We start from the raw sequence: 16,006 nt of genomic DNA, 5'->3' as shown, positions 1-16,006 counted from the left end.
TGCAAGAAAACTGTAATCTATTTAACTAAAGGTGACTGGAGTTTTCAAAAAACAAAATAAAGTAAAATGACTTTTTATTCTACAAGCAAAGGGGAAACATGATAGTAATTACTGTATGATGACATGCTATATGTGATAATACTCACTATTAGTAAGTAAACGTTTTTAAGAGATGCTAATTACGACTCTATTTAGAATTCTGAAAAATCAGGGCGAGAGAAGTAAGAACAAGGCAAAAATGAACTTTTAACAACCAGTCCTGAGTTCTAAGCAAAGTGACACTGTTACTTTGAAATGTGTTTTTTTGTTTGTTTTTTGTTTTTCCAAAATAAAAAGCTAAGACTGTAAAGCTCCTATGGTACAGAATAACGAGACGCTGGCTCTTGGCCCTTCTTTTCATTTCATTATTTTTTAATACCCTCAATTCTTTCTCATTCCCAAAATTTTCCCAGAGAATGTCTAAAACCATGTCCCTAGCAAAGGAAATCAGTTTTCTAAGTTTCAAAGTGAACTCATTATGATGGAACACCAAATAGGAACACCTATCACACAGTGATAGAAGATTCTCAGCCAGGCTGCTCCGGCCACTGCTTGCCCTCTCTTCACCGCCTTGTTGTGGGCCGAACGGTGTCTCCAAACACACCTGCTGAAGTCCTAACCCCTGGTACCTATGAATGTCTCCTTATTTGGAAATAGGGTCTTTACAGATGTAATCAAGAGAAGATGAGGTCACTGGAGTTGGCCCTAATCCAGTATGACACGTTCCTTTCTAAGAAGGACTTGCACCAGAGACGCACGGGAAGGTGGCCATGTGAAGCCAGAGGCAGTCACTGGAACAATGCTGCCACAAGCCGAGGAACACCTGGGGTCATCAGAGCTGAAAGAAGCAAGGAACGATCCTCCCCCAGAGATTTTGGAGCAAGTGCGGCCCTGCAATGTCTTGGTTTTGGACTTCTAGCCTCCAGAATTGTGAGGGAATATATTTCCATGGGTTTAAGCCACCCAGTCTGTGGCACTTTGTTTTGGCAGCTCTAGGAAACTCATACACTCATGAATATGGGTAATGCATTCGAAACAATGCTTGTAAACAGCAAGCACTATATAAGTTATTGTCCTTCCCTTCCATCACTCATTCAATTAATGGTACCTGAGTCACTCCATTGTGCCACCCACCCACTGCTCTCTCCTCCCACCCTTCACCCAATCGGGAACAGTGCATCCCCTGATGTGACCCCAATTAGTCCCCTTCTCTCACTGCCACTTGCACTGGCTTTGCTGAGTCCTTTCCCATCTCTTGCCAAAGGTCCCGCAACTGTCTCCTTCCTCCCTATGCTCATCTCTACTCTCACCCCACCCTCCACAGCACCACCAAAAACATCATTTAAAGAATTCAAATTAACCAGGACACTCTTCAATTTTAAACCTTTTCTTCCTTCCCAAGGACATGAGGTAAAGTTCCATGCTTACCCAACAGGCCCTTTGACATTTGAATGAAGCCTACTGCCCCCCTCCCCAGCAAACACCTTCTGTTTCTCAGGTGTGCAAATAATAAGTAAGGCTTTGAGACTCACTTCCGGAAGTCTGCCAGTAACTTGAGCATGTCATCATTGGAGAGCTTATTGCTGTCTTGCCTGTAGAGAGCAGAGAATCTGGCATTTTTGTCAAGGTTTCCGGATGCATCCTTAAACAACGTCCTAAAATAGCCAAACAACATTTCTAAACTGAGTTTCCAAAGACCAAAATAAATCCACAACTTAACTTTGGTTTCCATGTGAAGAGTAATTTATTCCATTGGCTGTAGCTAAGAGAAATTTCATTATCTAAAAACATGGAAGACATTTATGAGGATGAACACAACTAACTCAATTTACATAGAAAACATTTCCAGCAAATGGCTCATGCTTAGGAAACAACATACACAGTCAGAAGCAGAGCTCACAATTAAGGATGATCTGCAGGCACCTCATTCCCCACCCAGCCCACCCCCTCCCCACCCATCCCCCACCTCACCCCCGGGCTGCTGCCCAAGCTGAGCTCAGGACATGTGGCTGGAACCTGGGATGCCGGGCCTCGCACAGCTCTCCTCCAGCCAGCACCGTTCCTCTCTGGGACTCTACTAAGTGATTATTCAGATAGGGCGCGCTTTCTTAGTTTTCAGTTTTACACATTTAAATCCTCTTTGTCTCTGGACAATAAACAGAATAGATCTATCTATCTACCTACCTATCTCCATATATCCATATCTACATCAAACATATGGAAGATGTTCTTACCTTGCTGCCCACGCAAATGGCATTCGGTACTGTCCTAATCTTTGGCATGCCTGCTTGGCATTCTTCAGCACTTTCTGAGCAACCTTGAAGACAGCAGAATTAAGCCATGAGATGCTGCATCCCACTAACAGAGTTGTGGTCTAAAGAGCCATCATCCCATGGTCATTAAACAAGCTCTTATCATAGTACCAGATACATGGAAAAGCACAGGTTACTATAATGAATATGGCTGGATTTACACGAGGTACAGAGTATTCTGTTTAATGCAACTGCTAGCAGTGATTTTCAAAGAATATAGAATGAGGACTGTTTCTAAAATGTTATGTCTTTTCTAAAATGTTGTTTTTATGGGCCACAAGCACACCATCTCATAGGCTTTCATAGTTCTTTATGACTATAGCTACTTATTAGTCCAGCTGGTTATTAACAATTGCTAATACTTGGTATTCCCACCAAAATATATCACATTACCTAAAGTTTAAATGAGAATTCTAATGATAATACTAAGCTTGCGCAGTTCCCACTGTGCATCGGCTTGTGCAAATTCCCACAATTTGGGGGATACATATTCATTATTTAAGACATTATAGGTGCTGACTTAAGTGAGGCCAGAGTTTTTAATTGCTATATGCTCAGTTTCTAAGTGTAAATTACTGCTATTTTCACTTCTTAATGATCAATTTTCATTCGTTGTGGGTTGACTTATTAACCCTATAGTGCACAGTTAAGCAGATTCGCTTTGGCCTAAGATGCACACATGGCAGGTATATGAATCAACTCCACCCCTACTGCTCAAGCAGATGACCATTTCCCCAAATTTGCTGGTATTGGGATAAGGCACTGCTACCAATGCAAAGTCTGATTCAGTTGGAGCGGTATGCTCGTGGGCCTTTTACAATACTTACGCACAGGACAGTCAAACCAATTTTGGGAATCGTGATCTAGAGCCTGTGAATCGAGGTGGGCACTAGAGAGCTGCAGCCTCAGCATCACCGGGGAGCGTGCCAGGAATGCAGAGTCTCAGGCCCCGCCGCAGACCTTCCAGGTCAGAACCTGCATTCTGTGCAGACCTCTGGTGATCTGTGTGCACCAGCTCTGAGAAGGGCTCATCGAGAAGACTCGTAAGTAGAATAGAGCGGTTTGTCTCTAAGTCAAACTGAAACCAGCTGTGTGACTCCAGGCCATTAAACCTCTCTGGGATCCACTTTCCTCACCTTAAAACTGAAGGGCATGAACCACAGAACTTTTCATTATCCCTTCCAGTTGCCTAAAGTTATGATTCTACAACAACTGTGTTGTGGGAATTGCTGCCCTTGAGAGTGAATTAGAAACATGTCTTGATTGAAACATGTCAGCAGCTCATTCAGCCCCTCCCTTTCTTCTTCCAGTTGGGCATGCTCTTGTGGGGATTTGGGGTACCCAGTCATAGGGTAAAATGGCCTACCTTCCTGGAGGGGTGATTTTACTCAAACGTTTTCAGATAGAAACTATTACTTTTAGGTCCTAACAATAATGACTATGTTGTGGAGTAAAATGTAATGTTTGCATAAAATTTAAAGCTAAAACACAGGCTTCAAATAAGTTTCACTGTTCCCTGCAGCAAATAGGGTCTGAGCTCACAGACTTACTGAGGGTGCAAATGGAACATAAGCTATGCAAAAGACTGAAAAACTCATTTTTGCCCTCTAGGGTATTTTCCCCTCCCTCCCTCCCTTCTCTTCCTTCCCTCCTTCCCCCCCTCCTTTCTTTCCTTCCTTCTTTCCCTCCCCCCTCCTTTCTTTCATTCTTTTTCTTTCTTCTTTTTTAATCTATTCATGGCAGACACCTACAGAGACTTTTCATAAAAGTTTCCTCCTCCAAGACAAAATTCACTCTAAATTATGTTCTAGACCATCTTGGAAAACAGTAAGAAATAATTTTGATATACATTTAGAAAATCATTCCTCAGTAATACCTCTGCCAAAACTTCTATTCTGATATAAAACTGTTGATATAAAATCTATTCTGATACAAAATGTTAATCTCTGCCTTAATACTTTGGAGGTGTGAATGCATGGAATAATGTACCCATGGCTGAGCTTCCCATTCCATAAGTAAAGAAGGAAGAGGAGACTTGCACAGATGCTCGACAGACACTGGGAAGTGTGGAGTAGAGCATCAAGTATAGCCCAAAGTGAAATGTGATTCTGCACCAACATGAGCTGCCAAATTTCAAACCATGCATGTGGCAAGCAGAAGAACAAAGATGGTGCACTTAGGACCTGGAAATGACTTACATACATAGTCAGGGGAGGACAGCTTACTTGGGCCTTCATTGGTTATTAATCAAAACACCGTGGAGCTAAAAGAGCTTCTCATCCAAGGTTTTACAAACTTAATTTAAAAAATAAAATAGCTTCTCTCCAGGGACCAAACTTTACGCAGCTTTTATCAGCCAGAAAGGCATACTGTTGGAAGCAGTGAACCTGGGAAATGGGCTTTCCCTGCTGAGGGTGATAAATGATAACGATGTCCTGTGCGTGTCAGTGCTTTGCAGCATCCCCAGCAATGTCTCGTACATGATCCGTGCGGTCTCAGCACTGTTCCTGAGAGGGAGGTGGGGCAGGTGGCAATATCCTTCAACTACAGATGGGTCACCGGAGCTCAGAGAGGTAACATGACCTCTCCAAAGTAGCCAGGCTCATTAACACTGGTTAGACCAGTACCCAGGTCTCTGACTCCTACAACCTGTTCTTTAACAACTGCCCTCCATCCTGGGGACACACCTGTGGTGTATGTGCAGCCACAGACAGGAAGAGGGGAAGCTCTGAATCTGCTTGATAAATGTCCCTTAGAGCCTGGGGAGTGTCCCCTCCTGCTGCTGACCAGTCCTTGTCAATGTGGCAGGGTCATCTCTCAGATGACCACTTATAAAAAATACTGTAAAACCGGCCCAGACGGCACTCAAGAGCTCACATAACCAGGTAGCTTGATGTGCTAGAAGGTGACAGGCAAGTGCCTTTGGTCACAATAGCTGTGGGACACTGAGCAGGTAACTAAACCTTAGTAAACCCCAGTTTTCCGAATGCCTGAAAGGAGGTCTTGGACTAGATAACCTCTAATATTCAAGTCTGTGTGTGTCGACAGCAAGGCACTCCCCAACTAATGAACATACACCAAAGTAACAAAAATACACCAAACACACATCTTATATGTCTCCCTTCCCTTTTTTTTACCTGAGTCACACCACTTCTGCCACCATAACCTGCCCTGTGTGACCAAACAGGGGACCTGAAGCACTGACCTTACTGGCCAGACCACCTGAGCCAGACCATCCCCCAGTCTCCAGCCTCACATTTCAGTGTAAATGGACCCAAAGGGAATTCCAGAATCCCAGAGACACATCAACGAGCGGAATGAACTCTATTTGAATATAATATATGTACTTTTTAATGACAGAAAATCTACTGTTACGCTGGTAATTCCAGCTTTGCCAATTACTTTAGGATATCAGGATCGTCTGGATAAGTGAAGCATTTTATATACATATGGGACTACTTTTCATTGAAAACTGGACACATCAGGTTAAGTATAAGAGTAAATCTATGTAAAGTAGTGCACATCATTTAGAGTATACATAGGGCCTAACTCTGATTTCTTTAAGCATTTCTATTTTGACAGAGAGCCCTCTTTTCTAATCGCTGTTTATCATCACAAAGCGTAAAAGTCACCCATACCTTAGAAGAGTCTGAACTTTTCATGTATGGCTCAGCGCCGTGCGTGATGCTCCCCTGAAGCACTTTTTCAATTCTAGCCACAAGGAATATATCAGGATGAGGACACGTGACTGAAAATATTCCCTAGGGAACAAACAATTTTCTTTAGTGAGTAAAATGCACAGCCACGTTAAACAAATCCCCTGAACGTTAAACCTGCTAAAGCAGCAAAGACTGCTGAAACAGAGGCACCCAGTGCTTCATCACTAGGTCACCATCTGATCAAAGAGGCAATTTGGCGGGGCACCTGGGTGGCTCAGTTGGTTAAGCGTCTGTCTTGGGCTCAGGTCATGATCCCGGGGTCGAGCCCCGCATCGGGCTCCCTGCTGAGAGGGGGGCCTGCTTCTCCCTCTCCCTCTGCCTGCCGCTCCCCTTGCTTGTGCTCTCCCTCTCTCTCTGTCACATAAATAAATAAAATTAAAAAAAAAAAAAAAGGGCAATTTGGTTGGGGGGCGGGGGGGACTAGCAGAAAGTTTAGTGTATGTGCTGCCGAAGCGAGCACTAGCAGAAAGTTTAGAAAAAAAGAAATGAGAAGTCAAACACCATTTCTTCGTCTCTCAGCTTGCTTTTACTCCCTAATTATAGATGCTGTCGATACACTCAACAGTCTCATTCCAACCAGGTGTGCATTACAAAGTCTCATTACGCATTCACACAGGCTCTGCAAGGTAAGTCTTAGCAGTACGCCTGCCGGGCTCATGTCCCCCACCTGCTTCGGATACTGCATGGCAGCTTCATGAAGGATGTCCTGAAGGGCAGGCGAGCTCTGCCTGCCACCGTTCATCAGAGCCGGGGATGTGGTGGCCAGCATCTGCCTCACGGAGAAATGATTCAGGTCCACGTGGAAATCGGCAGAAATCTTTCGGTTGTATTTTATGTCAAACAGGGATAGAGTAACAAAGAAAGGCTCTACCTGAACAAAACAAAACCATCCAGACCATCACTATGGCTCGAACTGCTGGGGGGAAAGAACGCTGCTATCAAAGAAGAAATTACTAAACCTATTTATAATTGTTGCTATAAATTACTGCTAAAGAGAAACAGTCTCCATCCCTATCCTTTGTCACAAACATCCTGTCCCTGAGGCTGAACAACTCTCCGCATCCTGACCTAGACATTGCATTTCTCTATCACGAACTAGGATTTTCTGTCCCGACTGCACTGCAATAGGCACATCGGCAACCTCTGAATATTTTTGTAAAATATTTTTTAAAAGGGAAAAATTACATTTGTGGTGGGTCCTTCTTCATTTTCTGCAACACAGCATTGTAAATTGAAAGACAAATCGTTGCATTTGACAAGAATTCTCTTCCCAAACTTCTCTTCAAATGGCTTCACTTCGGGTTCAGCTGATGTGAAGTCAAGCTTCTTTAAAAGAAAATGTAAATACATAAATACATTATGCTCACATTAAAAAAAAATCTAATAAATATATCCTAAGGAAACTCCGTAAAATATGGAAAAGCTATATGTACTCATTTACTCACAATAGTGTTACTGTTTTATAAGTTTATATAGCTTATGTTAATGGTCAAACAAATGATGGTATGTCTACTCAACGGATTATTATACAGAGCTTAGACATTATGGTTATGAACAACTTAAGTGTCCATCAACAAATAAGCAAGATCTGGTATATCCATACTGTGGAATATTATTCAGCCATAAAAGGAAGGAAATTCTGACACACACCACAACATGGATGGACCTTGAAAACATCACATCAATAAGCCAGATACAAAGGTCACAAATGAAAAGGGGAAACATACAGCGGAACCGTCACCCACCGTGGGCAGCTTTGGAGGTCCCTACCACTGGGTTTGGCCTTTTGGGAGCACAGATGTGGCCTGTATGTGCCTTTGACGAGTCAGGAAACACCACTGCCCGCTAGGCATCTGCAATGATGCCTACTATTTCCTGACAGTCATTCTATGGGGTAAATTATATATTCTTTGTAGACTTGAGGACATCTTTGGATAAATCTCTCAGTTTTCAACAATCTACACTCACAGTGGTAGTGGTGCGGTGATGAGATTATGGTTGTTTTTCATTTCTCCTTTTCCCCTGAATTTTCTATATTGTTGTTATGTTGCTTGTCAATCCAAGGTAAACAAACAAGCAAACACACAAATAAACAAAACATATAATCTGTCAAACATTTTCTCTCCCTGACTTAGTTTTAAAATGTAAACATTAGAATAGTTCGTACCTGGGCATCTGGGTCCAAGTAAAAAAGTTTAACTCTGCTTTCACTTTTCAGTTTGATTTCTGCTTCTCTGGTACTCTGATAACAAGACAAACAAAAAATAAAAATTACATTAAAAAAAACCCTCTTCTTACAGAGGTGTTCAAACATGTTTGTCCCATCCTGAGGAGCCAGCCTGCCAGACAACTCTGCTCTCATTCTGGAGAGTCAACTGCACGTCGATGAACAAGGACAGACTATCAAGGAGGTAGTACATGAGAAGACCTGATCCTAGAGGGTCAGAAACAATCAAAGAAAGCAAAAGAGAGTAATTAAGCATTACTATCAAGAAAGCCTTCATAAAGTAATGGAAGAGGGGACAGGCTATGAATGAAGGGGTGGAATTTGAATAGTAAAAAGTAGGAAAACATGAACATTGGGGGCTGAATGAAAAAGAGACCCACAGAGTGGAAATGAGGCCAGATGGTAGAAAGAATTTTGGGTACACGGAAGACTGAGGTATCAGCCCAGGAAGAGAAAGGAGTATTTTTGAATTGTGGGATAGAGAAACTATGGCAGATCTTGAAGGCCTGCCATTGGTGTTTATGGCAGGCAGGAGGGGGTATTGCTGATCCACTCAATAAATATTTTTTGAGCACCTACTATGTGTCAGGCACTAGGGACACAAACATGAATGAAACATAGCACCTGTCCCCAAGGAATACTAGCGAAGACAGAACATAAACAGGCGATAAGAATGGCAAAGCAAGCATAAGGCACAGTGAGTGCTAACCTGGCCCAGGGGATGGCAGTCAGGGAACAGTTCCCAGAAGAAGGCCTACCTTGAAGTACAAGAACATCTGACAGGAAAGAAGGGGGTTCTGGGAGGAGGTACTGCAGGTACAAATCTACAGTCACATCTGAGCAATGGTCAAGTCGTTTATTACAATTGAATGGTTGGGCACGATGGGAAAAGTAAAGAGAAATGAATCTGGTATTTGTATGTAGGGACTGAGGATTTTCTTCAGAAGCCAAAAAATCCAAATGCACTATTTTAAGCAAGGGAATAAAATAACCAGGTTCTGCATTTTAAAAGAACCCCTTGGGCAGGGCTGAGGCAGTGGGTTCAAAGGGTTAAGACCAAGAGGCCCACAGGGGCTCTTTATCACAGCTGCCTCCCCATCCCACAGCAGAGCCCATAACAAAGTCTAGTCCTCATGTGGGTAGCCATTAACTGAGATTGATAAGTCAGAAGGAAGAGGAGGTTTGTGGAGAAGGTGATAGAACATGGAGATGCCTGTGGACAGAGAGATGGCACTTGAGCCCAGGGTAGGAAGGAAGGCTGAAATTACTGATGCGGAGAACATCAGTCTAGAGGTAGGAATAGAGAACCCCAAGAGTGGCTGAGATTCCCTGGGGGAAAATGTGAAGGAGTTTGCAGACAGAATTCTTAGGGCCTCAACACTGAAGGGATGGCAAGAAGGGAAGCCATGGAGGGAGAGAGACATATGGAGGCAGAGATGGGGCTGGAGAAGTGGAATTTGGGAACAGTAAGAAGGTTCTAAGACATTCACAAGATGGAAGTCATTGCCAACCACATCATTTTTCATGCCTGGTGCCTCTAAATTTGTATCCTGTTCTTATTACTCTCAGTCTCCATGGTTAAGTCCACAGAGTCGGAATAGGATGTCCTCTCTCATCTGTTCTTTCCCCACAGACCGGGTCACATCTCAGCATGTGATGGGGCAGTGACAGCTACAGTGGGGAGAGTGTCTTGTCCTCTCTGCTGGGGGCTGAACACGGTCTATTAATTACAGTGCTAGATTATGGCTAATGAGAAACTGAGCAGCTTCCTAATATACTCAGTCATGTAGCTGTTATAATAGGTTGGTTCTCAGCAATGACCCAAACTCTATCATGACTAGGTTTGAAAACCAATGGTCTATGTCTGGCAAAATGAAATGACCACCAGAATACCAACTAAGAAACTATGTTCTAGATCTAGTTCACTTGTCAACTAGCTATATGAACGTGAGCAAGCCGCTTAGCCTCCCTGGATTCCACTTTCATTTCTGGGTAAAAAACAAGATGAGGGCTAGAGTCTCTTTGCAGAGCAAGGTTTATCTTGATGTTCTCAACGGGAGCTTTAAGGCTTCTGGAGGTGAGAAGCATTCCTACATTCCTAGAAATCGTTTGATTTGAGCTGTCCTGTGTGGAATAGGACAACTTTTTAACTCTACCTTGCCTATCACCATTCCTAACTTTTCACATCAAAAGAGCCAGAACGTGTCCATGTACGATATACTTAACTGAACCCAAAGAATTTGCTTTGTATACAATCCATGATGTTTCCTAACAAAAACGTCAGTACTAGGTGCTGCAAGCCACCACCAGAAGTAATGCATTCTACTTCTGATTTTCTGCTTGAGTCCTTCAACAAAGGCAGATCCTGTGATCTCAGACACTCTAGCAGAGCAATGGATTCTTAATGTAGATACAATTCCTGGCGCGTTTCTCAAAGACGCTTGTTGTCTCAAGCAGACTATATCCGAGATCAGAAATGAACAGAGCATGGATGACTGCTATGAGATCCATATAATTAGAGGGCAACCAGGGATGCAGACACATTAAAAGAAAAAAAAATCAACAACTAGCCAAAATAGACTCAAAGCATCCTGATGTTGCCACTAATATCCAAGGGATAATATTCTTCACTAGAGAAACCATTTAATGGGAAAGAAGGGACAACTTTAGAAGTAAAAATAACCTAAAAGCCTATCATCTACCTTAGATACACTGACAGCTCTAGTAGGTCATTGATTAAAAGCAAACGCAAAGATCCTTAAAAGTTCCTCCCCATCCCCCAAGGCTTACAATGAATGCATTAAACAGAAGGGACACCTGATAAATAGTGTTCGAAGGAATTACCAAGTAAAACCTAGGCAGAAAGATAATGTGGCTCAGGAAGGGCAGGGCTTTGCCCCAGAACCAGGGAATAACAGATACCTGAAAGCGTCACAATGATAAAAGCAAATATTTATGGACAATAGCCAACATCTCTATGCTAAATATTATCCTAAGTGCACATTTAAAACTTGTACAACCTTAGGAGGTGGGTCCTAGTATGATCCTTGTTTAAAAAAGGAGACACTGACGCACAAGGGATAAATACCGTGCTCAAGAACTCAACACATTTAAATGGAAGCCTGGGAGGGGGAGGAGCAAGATGGAGGAGGAGGAGACCTAAATTTTGTCTGGCCCCAGGAATTCAGCTAGATAGGGATCAAACCATTCTGAACACCTACGAACTCAACTGGAGATCGAAGAAAAGAATAGCAGCAACTCTGAACAGAAAAGCGACCACTTTCTGGAACATAGGACATGGAGAGAAGTGAATCTGAGGCGATATTCGGGAGGATAGATGGCGGGGAGGGGGCCTCCGATGGCCGCTTCTGGCAAGTGATAGAGCAGCAGAGCACAAAATTGGAACTTTTAGAAGTCGGCTCCACTGAGGGACGTCTCTCCAGTGGCTAAACGGGGGGTGGAACCCTCGCTGGCACAGTGTGGTCTCAGGACCCTCGGTGTCACAGAAAGACCGGGGGTGCCTGAGTGCGGCAGAGCTCCCAGGTATTGGAGCGGGGAAGCCGCTGCAGAGATGGATCTGAGGCGCGGGCTCTCAGCTCGGGGTGGCCATAAACTGTGATCTGCAGCACAGTCGGGCCCCTGTTCCTCCAGCAGGGACCCCACAAGCGGCAGATCCGGGGAGACTCCCCTTCCTCCCCCAGGAGGAGTGGTGCGGGAGCACACCACAGGGATCTGCTGGGTGTGGAGACTCCACACGGGGTCGTAAGCCAGAGATAGAAATGCTCGGTCACAGGCTGGGTGAGCACGGAGAGAGGCCAGAGACCGGGAGATGGGAGTGATTGACTGCTTTTCTCTCCGGGCGCACTGAGGAGCGGGGCCCTGAGTTCTTGGCTCCTCCGGGGCGGAGATCGGGAGGCCACCATTTTCACTCTCCTCCTCTAAAGTTGTACGGAAAGCTTGCAGGGAACAAAAGCTCCTGAGAGCAAACCCGAGCAGATTACTTAGCCCAGACCGCCTCCGGCAAAGACATTTGGGAACCACGGCAACAGGCCCCTCCCCCAGAAGATCAGCAAGAACAGCCAGCCAAGACCAAGTTTACTGATCAATGAGAATGACAGAACTCCAGTGCTAGGGGAATACTGCACATAGAACTCATGGCTTTTTTCCCCAAGATTCTTTAGTCTTTCAAAGTTATTTTTTTTAATTTTCTTTTTCTATTTTTTTATTTTTCTTTTCCCTTTTCCTTTTTTTTTCCCTTTTTAAAACAACATCTTATCAAATCTTTTTTTAAATCTTTTTTAATTTTCATTTTTAGAGTCATAGTCTATCCCTTCATTATAGTTAACCTTACTTTTTGTATATATATATAAGTTGTGCTCTCTTTAAAATTTTGGGATACACTTTCTTCTAACAGACCAAAATACAGCCTAAATCTCTACTGTATGGCTTTGTTCTAGTCTCCTGCCTGATCACATTCTCTCTTTTTTTTTTTTTAAAGATTTTATTTATTTATTTGACAGAGACACAGTGAGAGAGGGAACACAATCAGGGGGAGTGGGAGAGAGAGAAGCAGGCTTCCCGCTGAGCAGGGAGCCCCATGCGGGGCTCGATCCCAGGACCCTGGGACCATGACCTGAGCCAAAGGCAGACGCTTAACAGGCGCCCCTCTCCCTTTTTTTTCTTAATTTCTCTTTCTTTTTTCAACCAACTTATCAATTCCTTTTATAAAATCTTTTATGATTTCCATCTTTACAGTCATATTCCATCCATTCATTGTATTTACCCTTATCTTTGTACATATATAAGTTTTTCTTTTTTTAAAATTTTGGGAGGCACCTTCTTTTAACAGACCAAAATACACCTAAAATCTAGTGTGTGGCACTGATCTATTCAACAGCCTGATCATATTTGATCATATTCTTTTTTTTTCTTTTTCTTTTTCTTTTTTCTTTCTTTCCCTTTCTTTTCCCCCAGTTTCAGGTCTCTTCTGATTTGTTTAGTGTATTTTTTCTGGGGTCATTGTTACCCTGTTAGCGTTTTGTTCTCTCATTCATCTATTCTTGTCTGGACAAAATGACAAGATGGAAAAACTCACCTCAAAAAAAGAACAAGAGGCAGTACCGACTGCCAGGGACCTAATCAATACAGACATTAGTTAAGATGTCAGACCTAGAGTTCAGAATGACAATTATATAGATACTAGCTGGGCTTGAAAAAAGCATGGAAGATACTAGAGAAACCCTTTCTGGAGAAATAAAAGAACTAAAATCTAACCAAGTCAAAATCAAAAAGGCTATTAATGAGGTGCAATCAAAAACGGAGGCTCTAACTGCTAGGATTAAGGAGGCAGAAGAGAATTAGTGATATAGAAGACCAAATGATGGAGAATAAAGAAGCTGAGAAAAAGAGAGATAAACAACTACTGGATTACGAGGGCAGAATTCGAGAGATAAGTGATACCATAAGACGAAACAATATTAGAATAATTGGGATCCCAGAAGAAGAAGAAAGAGAGAGAGTGGCAGAAGGTATATTGCAGCAAATTATAGCAGAGAACTTACCTAATTCGGGGAAGGAAACAGGCATCAAAATCCAGGAGGCACAGAGAGTCCCCCTCAAAATCAATAAAAATAGGTCAACACCCTGACATCTAATAGTAAAACTTACAAGTCTAAGAGACAAAGAGAAAATCCTGAAAGCAGCTCAGGACAAGAGGTCTGTAACCTACAATGGTAGAAACACTAGACTGGCAACAGACCTATCCACAGAGACCTGGCAGGCCAGAAAGGACTGGCATGATATATTCAGAGCACTAAATGAGAAAAATATGCAGCCAAGAACACTATATCCAGCTAGGCTGTCACTGAAAATAGAAGGAGAGATAAAAAGCTTCCCGGACAAACGGAAACTAAAAGAATTTGCAAACATGAAACCAGCCCTACAAGAAATATTGAAAGGGGTCCTCTAATAAAGAGAGAGCCTAAAAGTAACATAGACCAGAAAGGAACAGAGACAATATACAGTAATAGTCACCTTACAGGCAATACAATGGCACTAAATTCATATCTTTCAATAGTTACCCTGAATGTAAATGGGCTAAATGCCCCAATCAAAAGACACAGGCTATCAGATTGGATAAAAAAACAAGACCCATTGACATGCTGTCTGCAAGAGACTCATTTTAGAGGCAAAGACACCTCCAGATTGAAAGTGAGGGGGTGGAAAACCATTTACCATGTTAATGGACACCAAAAGAAAGCTGGGGTGGCAATTCTTATATCAGACAAATTAGATTTTAAACCAAAGACTATAATAAGAGAAGAGATGAGGAAGGACACTATACCATACTTCAAGGGTCTATCCAACAAGAAGATCTAACAATTGTAAATATCTATGCCCCTAACATGGGAAAAGCCAATTATATAAGCCAATTAATAACAAAAGCAAAGAAAGACATTAACAGCAATACAATAATAGTAGGGGACTTTAACACCCCCCTCACTGAAATGGACAGATCGTCTAAGCAAAAGATCAACAAGGAAATAAAGACTTTAAATGACACACTGGGCCAAATGGACTTCACAGATATATTCAGAACATTCCATCCCAAAGCAACAGAATACATATTCTTCTCTAGTGCCCATGGAACATTCTCCAGAATAGATCACATCCTAGGTCACAAATCAGGTCTCAACCGGTACCAAAAGACTGGGACCATTCCCTGCATATTTTCGGACCACAATGCTTTGAAACTAGAACTCAATCATAAGAGGAAAGTCGGAAAGAACTCAAATACATGGAGGCTAAAGAGGATCCTACTAAAGAATGAACGGGTCAACCAGGAAATTAAAGAAGAATTTAAAAAATTCATGGAAACAAATGAAAATGAAAACACAACTGTTCAAAATCTTTGGAATGCAGCAAAGGCAGTCCTAAGAGGAAAGTATATAGCAATACAAGCCTTTCTCAAGAAACAAGAAAGGTCTCAAATACACAACCTAACCCTACACCTAAAGGAGCTGGAGAAAGAACAGCAAAGAAAGCCTAAACCCAGCAGGAGAAGAGAAAGAATAAAGATCAGAGCAGAAATCAACGAAATAGAAACCAAAAGAACAGTAGAACAGATCAACAAAACTAGGAGCTGGTTCTTTGAAACAATTAATAAGATGGATAAACCCCTAGCCAGACTTACCAAAAAGAAAAGAGAAATGACCCAAATAAATAAAATCATGAATGAAAGAGGAGAGATCACAACCAACACCAAAGAAATACAATTATAGTTGCTCATAATATGTTCTTATATGCCAGCCAATTAGATAATCTGGAAGAAATGGAGGCATTCCTAGAGATGTATCAACTACCAAAACTGAACCAGGAAGAAACAGAAAACCTGAACAGACCTATAACCACTAAGAAAATTGAAGCAGTCATCAAAAATCTCCCAACAAACAAGAGCCCAGGGCCAGATGGCTTTCCAGGGGAATTCTACCAAACATTTAAGAAGAATTAATACCTATTCTTCTGAAACTGTTCCAAAAAATAGAAATGGAAGGAAAACGTCCAAACTCATTTTATCAGGCCAGCATTACCTCGATCCCCAAATCAGACAAAGGCCCCATCAAAAAGGAGAATTACAGACCAATATCCTTGATGAACATGGATGCAAAAATTCTCACCAAAATACTAGCCAATAGGATCCAACAGTACAT

At 42.4% G+C, this 16,006-nt stretch overlaps 1 protein-coding gene across 19 annotated transcripts in view; it reads right to left on the bottom strand.

Moving 5' to 3' along the window:
• The window catches only part of DOCK9 (dedicator of cytokinesis 9), a 325,732-nt gene that overhangs the window by 138,519 nt on the left and 171,207 nt on the right, over window positions 1–16,006 (bottom strand). For 18 of the 19 annotated variants that reach the window (XM_035003134.1, XM_035003138.1, XM_035003141.1 and 15 more), the window contains exons 10-15: window positions 8,238–8,312; window positions 7,256–7,396; window positions 6,738–6,941; window positions 5,990–6,112; window positions 2,274–2,356; window positions 1,572–1,694 (exon numbers count right to left, since the gene is read on the bottom strand). In XM_035003134.1, coding sequence (XP_034859025.1) covers window positions 1,572–1,694; window positions 2,274–2,356; window positions 5,990–6,112; window positions 6,738–6,941; window positions 7,256–7,396; window positions 8,238–8,312 — 749 coding nt within the window. The remainder of the gene's footprint in view (window positions 1–1,571; window positions 1,695–2,273; window positions 2,357–5,989; window positions 6,113–6,737; window positions 6,942–7,255; window positions 7,397–8,237; window positions 8,313–16,006) is intronic. The other variant, XM_035003126.1, reaches the window with a different exon arrangement.

Source organism: Mirounga leonina, unplaced genomic scaffold, assembly GCF_011800145.1.
Source record: "Mirounga leonina isolate KUSES-001 unplaced genomic scaffold, KU_Mleo_1.0 Mir_127, whole genome shotgun sequence".
Taxonomy (NCBI): domain Eukaryota; kingdom Metazoa; phylum Chordata; class Mammalia; order Carnivora; family Phocidae; genus Mirounga; species Mirounga leonina.
Note: the sequence above shows the minus strand (reverse complement) of the source record. Positions and strands in the feature narration are given on the sequence as shown.